Source organism: Rousettus aegyptiacus, unplaced genomic scaffold, assembly GCF_014176215.1.
Source record: "Rousettus aegyptiacus isolate mRouAeg1 unplaced genomic scaffold, mRouAeg1.p scaffold_m13_p_4, whole genome shotgun sequence".
Taxonomy (NCBI): Eukaryota; Metazoa; Chordata; class Mammalia; order Chiroptera; family Pteropodidae; genus Rousettus; species Rousettus aegyptiacus.
The window spans coordinates 1,699,653-1,712,471 of record NW_023416307.1 but is presented as its reverse complement, the minus strand read 5'-3'; the positions used below and the strand labels follow the sequence as shown (position 1 = coordinate 1,712,471).

At 59.6% G+C, this 12,819-nt stretch overlaps 1 protein-coding gene across 1 annotated transcript in view; it reads left to right on the top strand.

The window, feature by feature from the left end:
• PCP4 (Purkinje cell protein 4) overlaps positions 1-5,002 on the top strand; it is a 51,830-nt gene extending 46,828 nt beyond the window's left edge. Inside the window, exon 3 of the mRNA XM_016121759.2 lies at positions 4,598-5,002. Within this exon, the coding sequence (XP_015977245.1) occupies positions 4,598-4,725 (128 nt within the window). The 3' untranslated portion in view covers positions 4,726-5,002. The remainder of the gene's footprint in view (positions 1-4,597) is intronic.
• The last annotated feature ends 7,817 nt before the right edge of the window (positions 5,003-12,819 follow it).

Genomic DNA, 12,819 nt, shown 5'->3' with positions numbered 1-12,819 from the left:
GGGTGGGACGGGCGGGGGTTGGCAGGTGCGAGGGGCGGGGCACCACCAGGGGGCGGGAGGGGGCGGGGGAGGGCAACGGGGGCATCGCCAGAGGGCGGGGACATCCTGCTGCAAACCCAGCGAACGCCCCGGCCCTCCCCCGTGAGGCTGCGATGGCCACGTGGCCGGCCCTGCTGACAGTGCCCCCCTCCCCTCTGGCACGGCCAGAGCAGCCACGGGTCTCCCCACCGCGCAGAGTCAGGGCCCCGGGCCTGGGGAGCCGTGCCATTGCCCGGGGCCCCTCCCCTGCTTTGCAGCTCCTGCACGACCTGCCCAGCACCCCGGGGCCCGCGGGTTAACTTATAAATGGCCTCAACCTACACATAACCCTGGGGCCTAGGTAGAGACGGCTTTAAAAAAAACGATTTTACTTCACTTTTGAGATGAGCAAACTGAGACCCACAGAAGCCACGCACCTGCTTCGGAGACACCCACACCTGCTCTCGCCCGGACCGCACCATCTGCTCCTGCCGCTGCCTCCTCGTCGGGGTCGGGGGCGGGGGGCGGGGCGCCGGCCTCGTCCCCGAGGCGTCCAGAGCGCAGTCTGCACGACGCCAGGCCTGCCCTTCCCTTACTCCCTGGCCGGGGGCTGGCGGCAGTCACCCATCTGCTCGGAGGGGCTCGGAAGGCCACCCAAGCTGCCTGGCAAGAGAACCCACCTGAGCGGGTGTTTGTCAGGAGCTGCACCTCTGAAGGTGCCCACCCCAGGACCCCCTTGTCCCCCTGCGGTCTGCGCAGGCGCCGACTGTCCCCTAGGCTCACCCAGGTTAAACAACGCTTTCTTACGTTTGAACGTGGCCGTGTTTTCCATCAGCGAGGGAACTCTCCCATCTTGTTCCCTCTGTCGCCTGTGCGTGGCGCCCCTCAGCCGGCCCCTCGGGGCTCTGCCAGGTGCCTCCCTGCCCCCACCTCAGAGGCCTAGTGGTGGGCAGGGTGTGAGGCGCCCCTCCCGCATGGAGGTGAAAAGGTCACACTGGGGGTGACAGGCTCCATCTGGTCCTTCAGATAAAGGCATGCGCTGGACAACCGCCCATCATACTAATTAGTGGACTCACTGGGAGTCAGTGGTTACCGGTTGAACACCTACTATGTGCCGGGCCCTGCATGGGCAGATGAAGTCCTCCCCTTATGGAGCTTGCACTTTCGTGGGGTGATGGACCACGGACCAGGGAGGAGAGGAGGAAGGAGCGTAAGGCGGAGGTTGCCCCATGAAGAACCAGGCTGTGGGGCGCCGGGGTGGGGAGCGCCCCGCAGGGAGCATGCCCTTCCTGTTCCCAGCAGACGTGGCCGAGGTCCTCTCTTTGAGTTTCACCGCGCCTCAGCCCTGCAGTGACAGCGGGGAGGGGAGGCTCTCACGGGGCCCCCCTGCACCCGACCTTGGCAGCTACCACCAAGGTCACAGGAGGGGCGCCTTGGCAGGTGGCGCGGATTCCCACAGGGCCCGAGGCTCTGCAGAGTGGCTCTGAGGGCTGGTGCCTGGCTGTGGTCCCTCTGGATGCCCTCCCGGGTCGTCCTTTCTCTCCTGCCGAGTCTAGGATGCTCAGAGCTGTGCGCATTTCCGGCTCCTGGGACCTCAGGAAGCCATCTCCGCACCCTCGTCTCGTTTGCATTGAACCCGGTGCCACCAAATCTAATTAGTCCTCTCTTCTCCACTGCAGTCCGGGTCCCCTTCCTCTGCTCTGCACACCCCCGGCCGGCTCAGAGGAGGGGGGCACAGTGGCAGGCCCTCCCCAGGGGAAGCTCCGCTGTACGGAGGAAACAGAAAGTAACAGTTCCTGAAATAATAGCCGTTCCTTTTGTAAACACTGCAATAGCTTTCAAACAAGGGAGGGATCTGTAAATCGCTTTTGACTGAGGATATTAGTTTAAGATCTAATTAGGAAATTTACTTTTATGACCTGTCCTTACTGTCTCATTATATAGTCCCTAAATATACGTAATTTCCTGCTTCTTCATTTATCATTTGTCAAAAAAATAATATTGCTTTTTTGGTTATTATTATAAAAGAGAAAACATGAATCAGCCCTTCAAAACTTCAGGTTGCAGCGACATTTTAAATCCAGAAGAGAAACGTCCTGTGTCTTTTTGCACCAGAGCTAATTTGTCCCCTTTGCGATCATCATACCGTGAATGCAGGGGTTTCTCTGGGAGGAATAGGATCGGGGGCTCTAAATCATGTGAAAAATGACGGCTCGTAGTGCCAAAGGAGTGCCTTACGCAGACGCTATTGGCACCGAAGGGTTGACCGCTGTGAGCACGCGAGCTGCCACCATTCGCCTTTTGGCTTTGCTGGACCTTCGTTCCCTGGCCTCGGGCTCCTGTGACAATGTTTGTGAAACGTTTTTAAGGAAGGCGTAGGCTGGAGCTTCGGGCACTCCTACCCCTCTCAGTGGTCCTACCTCTCTGAAGAAAGGGCCCCCGAGATGCGGATTAAAGTGCGAACGGCTCCCTGATGCAGCAAGAGGCGTAAGGCTTAGTCTCCGATGGTCTGGGCGCTCGCGGGCGACAATGGATGGCCCCCGAATATTCTCTGGACGTTGATGCACTCAAAATCTCTGCTGTTATGGCATCGGCAGCAAATCTGGGATAGAGGAAAACAATTCTACTGATTTAGGTCACAGGGCAATCAGTCCACCAAGGCTCGTGAAGCCGGCGCCCTGTCCTCCCAGATGGAGGTGTGATTGCAGGGGTCACAAGGGGACCTGCTTATCTCCAGGAGAACCGAGAGGGGGCTGCTCCGGGGTCCACAGAGGCAAAGTCACGCAACCAGAGGCATCTGAGATGAGGACCATTTTAAAATGCGATATTCCTAGATAGATGATAGATAGAGAGACAGATAAATAAAGAATTCCTATCATCTGTTTTCTCTGTGTGTGTTTACCTCTGTCTCTGACTTCTATCTATCTATCTATCTATCTGTCTGTCTGTCTATCTATCATCATCTAATCTATCATTTATCATCTATCAATCTATCTACCTATGTCTCTATCTCTATTTATCAATCATCTATCTATCTATCTATCATCTACCTATCATTTATCATCTAATCTATCATTCACCATCTATTAATCTATCATCTATCAATCAATCTATCTACTTATGGCTCTATCTCTATTTATCAATCATCTATCTATCATCTATCTATCTATCATCTAATCTATAATTTATCATCTATCTAATCTATCATTATCTATCTACATCTGTCTACCTACTGCTCACCTGCCTGCCGAAGAGTCGGAACGGAACGAGCAGGGGAGAGCAGCCGGCCTCACTTCCCAGTGGCCTCCATCCTCTGTGCTGCCTGAATATTATTATCCAAAGCCACCGAGAGGAAGCGAGTGAACGCACCACGTTTAGGTTAAGCGACACACTCAGGCTGCCTGCTGACAAAGTCGGGAATAGGTTCCTGCCCCTGGCCCTTGCCTGGAACTTTCTCTCCTGCCTCAGTGTCCCTGATCTTCCCATCCCCAAGCTGGACGTGCCCCTCACACGGCCAGGTTCCAAGCGCAGGCCCAGGTGGCATCAAGGCTCTTGGCCCAGGCGCCTTGAGCTAACTCCAGGGCCTTATTTGTCACTTTGGCTGTAGACGAAGTAGCTGGATCTCCACTGAGCAGGCCGTGCGGCCGCACCCCGGGCACCCCAGTATCTGGCCGCGTCTGGCCCTCGGCAGCCCCTCCCCCGGCCGCCGTGTAGGGAGGCGGCCTGGGCCTGGGCGGGCTCCTGCGTCAGTAGTAAGAGGACAAGCAGGTGCCTTGGTGATGCCGATGATGGCTTTCAGGGGGCTTAGGGGGCGTGAAGAGTCTCCCCTTCTGCGGCTAGTGGGTTTTGTTTGTTTTTCGTGTTTGGCTCGACGTTGGCCAGCGCTCAGCGAGGCACACAGCACAAAGGGACCCTCGGCGTGTGGTTTCCTTGTGCTTTGGTTTATGTCATGTTTTCAACCGTCATCACAATGCGAATCGGCCAGATCCTCCGGCCTCAGCAAACCAACGGCCTAGCCTACCTTGGTGGAGGACAATTGTAAGACCTGTCGAGTTGGGCCACTTGTCAAGCTGGGCCACTGCGAAGGTCAGACGGTGGGTACCGGCCGGTCGTGACCATGATAACACCAGGAGCCCTCGTCCCGTGAGCGGATCTCGTTGGCGCGGGAAGTACACCCAGAAGCGCAATGACCGTCGCTCAGCCCAGCGGCTGCCGCTGCGCCGGGCTCTGCAGCGCGGTCCGAGCCGTCGCTCCGTGAGATAACGGGAGAAGACGGCGGCGCGGCTGGCGTCTTTCCCCGGGTCTGCACCGCAGGCCCGAGACGCAGGAACCGCGCGGCACGGGCGTGGGGCTCGGAGACCGTGCACTGGAGCTCCGCGCGTTTGCAGACGTCGATGTCGGGGCGTGGCCGGTTCTGGCGGGGGCGGGCCCCGCGCCCCGGACTGTCGTTTGCAAACCTGGCCTCGTGCGGGGGGGCTGGGGGGCTCCGAGCGTGCGCCACGTGGCCCCGGGGGGCTGCGCTCCCCCCGCTTCCCTCCCTCCCGCTCAGTGACCTCCTTCTGTCTGTTTCTCGCTGCAGATGGGCAGAAGAAGGTCCAGGAGGAATTCGACATCGACATGGATGCGCCAGAGACAGAGCGTGCGGCGGTGGCCATTCAGTCTCAGTTCAGAAAGTTCCAGAAGAAAAAGGCCGGGTCCCAGTCCTAGTGGGAGAGCCCCTTCCTAGTCCGCCGGAAGACACCGGATTCGACCATCATCTGTCAAGAAATTAAAGAAAACACCCCAGAGAGAAATCGTCCGCACACCACACACACACGCGCACACAGAGCGGTCCCCAATGCATGTCCAGAGCCCCGGGGCGTCCCTACCCTCTCCGGAAGGGTGACGGCGCGGTCGCGAGAGGCTCACCCTCCATGTTCATCTCCAGTATCACCCTCCCCGCAACCAGCGTCCTCGATGTTGTAATAAAACGGAGTTGAGATGCGTGATCGAAGTGTCCGCCTCTGTCCCTCCCTGTCTGTCGATCCGGGAAGTCCCGCTGGTAGAGATGACGGCGCCCGCTGTCTGTTCCTGCCCTGAGGGTCAGAGCCGGGGCGCCGGGCCGCCCTCAGGAGCTGTTCCGTTCCCAGCCCTGCCTCACTCCTCTGCTGGGGGTACTACCTGCCGCTGGCGGTCACAGCACCTTTTCTCGTGATGGGGATAGAGCTCTGGTCCCTGGGCTCCCGGACATTCAGCAATTCCGCTGGGGGATTGTGACGTGTCTGTGTTGGGTGTGGTCACCCAGGGCAACCCGGCGGGCACGATGCAGAGCTCTGCAGGGGACCGGCCACTCTGCAGCGTGCCTGCGGGGCTCCAGGGGGAAGCTGGTTCTCCTGTCCCCACCCGGCCCCCTGTCCCCGAGCTGCACAAACTGATTTGCTACCTGTTGGGTTTATTCCCCACAATTCGAAGAAGCTGTCTGGCTTCTCTCCCGTCCCATCTCCTCCCCTGCGAACCTCACAGGTAAATCGCTTCGCACACCTGACCACAAAGGGCTCCTCGGGCAGCGAGGGGAGGTCCTCCACGTGGGGAGGGGATGGCTTTCCTGGGGCCCCGGGCCAGGGCCTGGCTGTGTGCGTGCCTCTGGGCCCCAGGCGGCAGGAGCCCCCGGCCCCGAGTCTGGCTGCCGCTGGCGCCGTGCCCCGCGGGGCCCTGTGTGGGAGTCGCATGTCATCCTCGGCCCCCCGCGTGCTCCGACGGCAGGGCGCACCACGCGGGCACCTGGGCTCTCCCTCCGCCGGGTCCTCGGCCAGCATCCGGGCGGACGTGAGGAGCACCGGGAGGGACGGGGCGGGGCGAGCGTGCGCCTGCTCACACCCGCGTGCGGGGCGCGGCCGCAGGCGGGGCGGGGGCGACCTGTGCACGGCGCCGGCTGGGGCGCGGGCCTGGCCCCGTCTGCCCTCACGGCAGGGGAGGGGTCGGCGCGCCTGGGAGGATCAGCTGTCCGGAAAAGCCCGTCTGAAAATGTGTTTATCGCCTCCTCCTGGCAGTTATCCGTCAGGGGCTGTCAGGGGCAGGGGTGGGGGCCGGGGAGGAGCCCCAGCATCCTCTGACGGGGGTCCAGCTATAGAAGCACTGAAGGGGGGCGCTCGGTGCTGGGAACCAGCCAGGGCTCCTCGCGGCTCCGGGCAGCCCGCAGTCCCCACCGAAAAGAGGACGGCAGGTGTGCGCGTGGGCGGGGGGCGGGGGGAGAGGTCACTCCATGGAAAGCTTCCCGAGAGGGGGGCTGGGGAGTGGGTAAGGACGCCACAGAAACTGGAAGGGTGGTGACGTAGTCTTCTCCCTACAGTACCAACGGGAAGGAAGTGGAGGACAATCCCACGCTGCGCCTTCAGACTGTGTCCCTCACACCCCGTGCTCCCGGCACCCCCAGCGCCCCCCGTCCTCCTCCTCTCTCCCGTGAGGGAGGCGGGCCTCCCCTGCTGGGCGCGCCCGGGCGGCCCTGGCAGCCCTTGTCGGTCTCCCCGGCTCTGACCCATCTGGGAGCAGATGTGGTTTCACGGGGAGGTTGCGCCCCCTGGAGGGGACACTCCAGGCAAAGAGGGGTGACCTGGGGCGTGGTTCCCCCGTCTTCGAAGGGACAGGAAGCATTCCCTCAGAAACGACGGCCTGTAGGCGCAGAAGGCGGGAGGCAGGGTGAGGGCCGTGAGGCTCCTAAGCGCCTGCCTGTCCCTGTCACAGCCCAAGGGCGTGTCCGGCTTCCTCTGAGCCACAGGGACAAAGGTAACATTTTGCCTCTCAGGTGGATCCCCCAGGGTGTCAGACAGCAGGAGAGAGACTCCAACCGTGTCCCCCTCTGCATGGACGTTGGATGTTGTGAGTCTATGGCCTTGTAGAGCCACAGGAAGAAGAGGTGGCGTAGGCTCCAGGCTTTGGGGACCCTTTCCGTTCCTGTGGCCGCTGTGTTCACCCTAGGGAGAAGGGTGGGCGTCCCCAGGGTGCGCCTAAGTGGGGCTGCACAGGGTGTCAGCGAGTTGGGGCGTCGCTGATTCGATTTCGTCCCATGTATGTGTACCGAGTTGTCACTATGGGTGGCCTTGGTGCATGGCCACCCCTCGTCAAGGGGCTGGCAGGCCGGTGGGGAAGAGGCTCAGATAAGCGAATGGCAAAAGGGAGAGAATCGTGCTTGGCCGAGGGGAGGCAGCTTGACCAGCTGGAGAATCGCTCAAGTCCCCCCGAGGCCACGTCACCCTCGGCGAGCGATCGGAGAGTTGGCAGGACGTACTAGGTAAATAGGGTGGGGGGCGGGTTGGCGCAGTGTCTGGTCAACGCCCAGGAGAGGGGTGCTCAGGCTCTCAGACCCAGAGGCACAATTAATTAGCGCATCCCAGCCCGGAGCACGTGGCCCTGGAACCCCAACTCAGGCAGGCAAGACCCCGACACTTGAGGCTCGGAGCCGGCTTCACCTTTGACTTACAGGTCGGTTGGCCACGTGACCACAGAGAAGTTACCAACTTGAGCAGCCAGTTTCCTGACCATCAAGATGATGATAACAGCTACTTGGCAAGGCGGATGGAGAGATGTTGGGAATTTAAAACGAGATTAAACACCCGAGTGCCTAGCTCAGCATAGGTGTCTGATAAATGGACACCGTTAATAATGGTAGAGCCATGTGGGGAAGATCCAGTCATGGTCTCTGTCACCGACACCCTTCCTCCGGACTCAGTGCCACCCAGGCTTCCTTCCATGGGCCTCTGCTTCTCTGAGCTACAGCCAGTTGGGCCAGTGGGGCGGCTGCCTGACTCGAGAGGCGGGCTTAGCCAATCAGGATCCTTCTCTTGTGAGTCCGAACGAACGGTCATGGAAAATGAGCGTGAATGGCAAGAAGTTGTTGAGTTGGAACCAAAGCTGGATGAAGGCTTCAAAAAAAAATTTTTTTTAAGCAAAATTCTTTTTTTTTTTTTTTTTTTTTTTTTGTAGGAAGCTGCAAAAGCCCGTTTGGAGAGAGATGCAGGGGAATGCATGGGAGGGTTTGAGATCCAAGGTGGAGATGGAGGGTAGCCCAGGCTGACTTAGCCATTTGGCTGAAACCCACTCACATGAGCTAAAAAAAGAGAATTATTCAGGTCTCACAGACGACCAAGAATAGAATATCCAAAGTACCCAGAAAAAGAATGGAATGCCATGAGCAGGCAGAATTACATTAAATTTATAAGTAAATTGGGGCATGGTGGGGAAGAATTGGCATCTGTATTATTGTCTTTATAGCATTTTATGACTTTCAATACAGCTTTATAATTTTCTTCACATAGATCTTTTTGTTCTATTTCTGGGTATGTCATGGGTTGTTGGTTTTTTTTTGTTTTTGTTTTTGTTTTTTGTCCTTCTAAATACAGTCTTTCCCCAAAGCATTTTCTAGTCGTTTTTGCTGTTATCTAAGAAAACTACTGATATTTGTACTTTTAACCCTATAACTAATCATCTCACTGAACTACATATGATCCGATTATTTTCCAGTGGGTTCTATAGGGTTCTCAGGCAGACAGTCCTTTCCTCTGCAAAAAAACAATAATTTTGTCTTTTCTACTATTTTCAGCTCCTTTCCTTGTTCTTGTCTTTCTTACAGTTTCGTTCCTGTGATCCGAGGGACAGGCCACCTCACGGGCGGTCATTGTCATAGCTTGCCTATTTTGAGTTGACTGATTTTAACTTCAGAGGGCTATCTATTCTCTAGTCTTGCCGTGTAGTTTTGAAAGAAAAGTTTATATGCCCTGCAGGTTAACCTAGATAAACTAGTACAATCGTAAGGGAAGATGGGAGAGAAAAAGTTTCTTTAGGATTTGTTAAAGATGCAGGTTCACTCACATTAATGGAATGTTTAGGAGCTTCCACTTGATTCCAATTCAAAGCACAGGTCATTAAGGTGGGGGCACTAGGTGGGCCTGCAACGTCCGGCATCTCGGCTCGGACTGCTAAAATAAAATGCCACGGACTGGGCGGCTTGAACAACAGGTACCTGTTTCTCACAGGGCTGGAGGCTGGGAGTCCGAGATCGAGGTAGTGGCAAAGTCAGGTCCCCGTGCCGGCTGTCCTTCCGCTTTGCAGATGGCCACTGTCTTGCTGCGTCCTCACGTGGTAGAGAGGTAGCTCTGGGGTCTCTTCGTTCAAGGGCCCCCGTCCCTTCATGGGGGGGTCCACCCTCATGGCCTGTAATGCGACCAGGCAGAATAACACAGCTGATCTGCCTGCGGGACTCGCTCTCTGCTCCTTGCCCTGTAAAGCTGATATGAATGAGGAGATTCCGAACCCCAGAGTTAATCACTCAATTATTCCTGCATGCCCGTGCTGCAGGGTTTCTGCCGTTTGAGTGTTTAAGGGGGTGCCACCTCCCTCCTAAAAATCCTCAAGCCTGGGTGGTCTCGCAGACAACAGGTGCCCGAACACTGCGAATCCCGGACCCTGCCCGTCACGTCTGCCACGGCAGAGCTTCTGCGTGGCACACGGCCCCTCCCCCACCCCGTCCCTGGGGAGCAGGCTGCCCCGACCTGTGCTCGCCCGAGGCGGGCACCGCCAACGGCATCTCAAGCTCCTCCGGCTCAGTCTCCCCGTCTGCGGAGCGGGTGTGACACAGTTCCGGGGTGCCGGGGACGGGACGCCCTCCCCGTGTGTCCCTCTGAGCTGGCCGCTGGGCACTTTAGGGGTGTTCTTCCATTTAATCGTCCCCCACCTTTACCCCCATTTCACGGACGAGGAGACTGAGGCTCCTAGAGGGAAGCAGCTGCCCAGGGTCCCGCGGCTGGCGAGGGGTGAGGTGGCGTTTCTCCGCTGGCTCTCACTCGAGAGCCCTGTCTTGGACACCCACGTCACCCAGCACGAGGCACTGAACCCCAGTGCCTCTCGTAACGAACACGGTTTCTTACCCACGTGGGGCGCGGTCAGAGTCCCACAGTCTTCAGCCGCCCAGAATGCCTCCCTCACCCGTTCCAGTCCTGGTGGGGCCCTCTGGCCTCGGGATTCTGACAGCGGTGGTGGCAGATAGAGTAATGGCCCCCAAAGGTGTCCCTGTCTGAATCCTTGGAACCCATGAGTATGTCACCTTACGTGGCCAAGCGGACCCTGCGATGGAATGAAGTTAAGGGTCTCGAAGTGAGGAGATCACACTGGCCGTCTGGGTGGGCCCGCTCCAGCCTCGGGCTGGGGTAAGAGCAAGGCGGGAGGAAGGTATCAGGAAGAGGCGTGACCTCGGCAGCAGGGGCTGGGGGCTGCTGCCTGGGAGGACGGGGGAGGGGCTGTGAGCCCGGACCTGCGGGCAGCGCAGGAGCCTCAGGAAGGACCTCGGCCCTGCCCACGCCCGACTTCGCTCCCTCACACTCCTGGGAAGCTCCGCCCCGGGAACTGCGACGTACATTTGTGCTTTTTGAAGCCGCGAGGGGTGATTTGGTACAGTGGCCATCGGAAGCAAGTAGAGCGTTTTCTGGGCCATATTTCTTACATCTCAACACTTGACGTGGTCTTGAAACTTAACTGTTGTTACGCGTATCAATCTCGTCGCCCTCACTGACGGGGAAGCCCTCGACGGAGGGGACCACGGATTATCCCTCTACGGGAGGACAGCGCAGACACATAAGAGGGCTCACGTAAAAGCCTGTTGGGGTCCCAAACCGTGACTCAGCGGTCAGGCCACCGAGATGACTGGGTCGCCAGGCCTGGTCCCCGGGGATGGACACTGTACGTCCTCCCCGCATGGTCACGGCGGCGCCTCCTCGCACAGGGAGGTGTCGCTGACCGGAGGCGGCCAGCAGCTGGCCGTGGCTGGCGCCCGCAGCTGCTGTGGCTGGACAGCCGCGGGCGAGCTGCACGCACAGAGGCGTCCGCGCTGGGTGTCACCGCGGCTTGTGCTGTAGCTCAGGCTCCTCCCTGTGACTGGGTTGCAGCCCAGCCAGCAGCCTCTGCAGCGCTGGGCGCTGCGCCAAGCCCATGAGCACGGCGGCGGGCGTGGGAATGGCCCCGCCCCCGCAGAGGGCGCGGGAGGGCCCGAGGCAGGCTCTGCGCCCTGCGTGAGGCTCCTGCGGCTCGGCCCGCTTCCCACCGCAGCCCGGGGCGTCTCCATCATCCTCCTGGCGGAGAGGCAGGGTGGGCGGCTAGGGAGGAGGCGACGACCTCTTCAGTGGGCCTGCGCTGGCGCTGTCCTGGGTGGCCGGGCTCGGCCGCTGTGAGCGTCTCAGTCGAAATGGCCTGCAAACCCAAAAAGAAAGAGACTGTCCTCAGGGAGAGGCAAATGGGCATTTGTTTGAGATCGATAAGAACAGGCATCGGGAATCGCTGATCGAGGCAGACACCCAAACGGTGTTCTGATTAGGAGACAAAGGCGGGGGCGGGGGGTGTCTGTGAGGAAGGGCGGGGGGACAGTCATGTCCACAGAAGGGAGACGTCGCTATCGGTGCAGATAATGTAACATAGCGACGCTAATTGTGAACAGCGCCATCAATTTTCAGTCTGGAGTCATCGGTTCAGCCGTCACAGAACCTGCTTTCCTGTTACCTTTGCGAACGGTTTTTGGGAAACGAGGTCGCTCAGGCCCCGGGCAGAGGTTCCTTCGCCCTGGTTCGACATTCTCAAGGTCTGAGGTGTAAGGCAGGGAGGCAGCTCCGCCTCCTTTGGAAGGTGGCGCCGTCCCCGTCATCGTTTACAAACACGGGCATTTTCTAGCTCCTTCGTCAGCTGCAGGGTTCTCATCCAGCTGCCATTTATGGGGTGCCCTCACCCCATCTCTAGCCCCCTGAAGGGCCTTCGTGTCCATCAGTCAAAGAGCATCAGGGCGGCGAGCCGCCGTCGGGGTCTCACCCGCCCCTGCATTTTATGAACAAGTGATGCGAGGCTCCGAGGAATGGAGGGGCTCGTGCGTGGCCGCCTGGCCAGGCCTTCGGACCGGTGCGTCTCCGGACGCAGCTTACCCCGCAAACGGGGCTGATGCCGCCCCTCCCCCACGCTCCGTGAGACACCTGAGCTGAGCCTTGGCCTCTAGCCGGCGGGAGGCACGACCTTTGCTAAAGTTCCCTAGGAATGGAAGTGGAAGAAAGGTCAGAGGCGGACACACGGCCGGTCACTCCGCGGCCATCTTAGTCCCATCTCAGAGGAGTGGAGGGGATGAGGTGTGGCAGGCAGGGTTTAAACCCAGCTGCTTTACCCGACACCCCAAATCCAAGCAGCTCTCACAAGAGGGCCGTCTCGCCTGTGACAGTCTGGACAGAGCCCTTCCGGGGCCGCGAGGGCAGCTCCCGGGATCAGGAACAGCGTCCTTCTGCCCGGTTCTTCTGCCCCCCTCAGGCCCTGCCCTTTCCCTCCTGGCCTGGGAGGGGCCACGACACTGTCCAGTTCCAGTCCGGGAAGGGGACGTGGAGGGCCCCTGGGAGGATGGATGTGGAGGGGCGGCATACACTCTCTGCCACACGGGCCAAGGTCCCTGGGTTGGTGGCGTCTGTCAACTTCCTTGACATGCATGGCCCGGAGACGTGGGGCGGATGCCCTCTGTGCCTGCCCAGAACTTCCCGGCACTCGTTCCTCCAGGAAACGCGGGTGCCGTCCCCCCCTCCAGGAAACGCGGGTGCCGTCCCCCCGCACGCATCCCTGACACCCGGGGGCTGCTCCCAGCCTGCGCGCGGGGCAGCTGGGAGCCGTGGGCGTTGCGGCTGCTCGGGGCGATGCGGGTGGCCGGTAACGTCCCAGCTTCCATGCTCCTGAGCCGAGTCGCCGCGTGCAGAGCCCCAGCCGTCCTGCCTCCCAGAGTTCCCCCGGGGGCCAGTCCTCGCTGCGTGCCCCGCG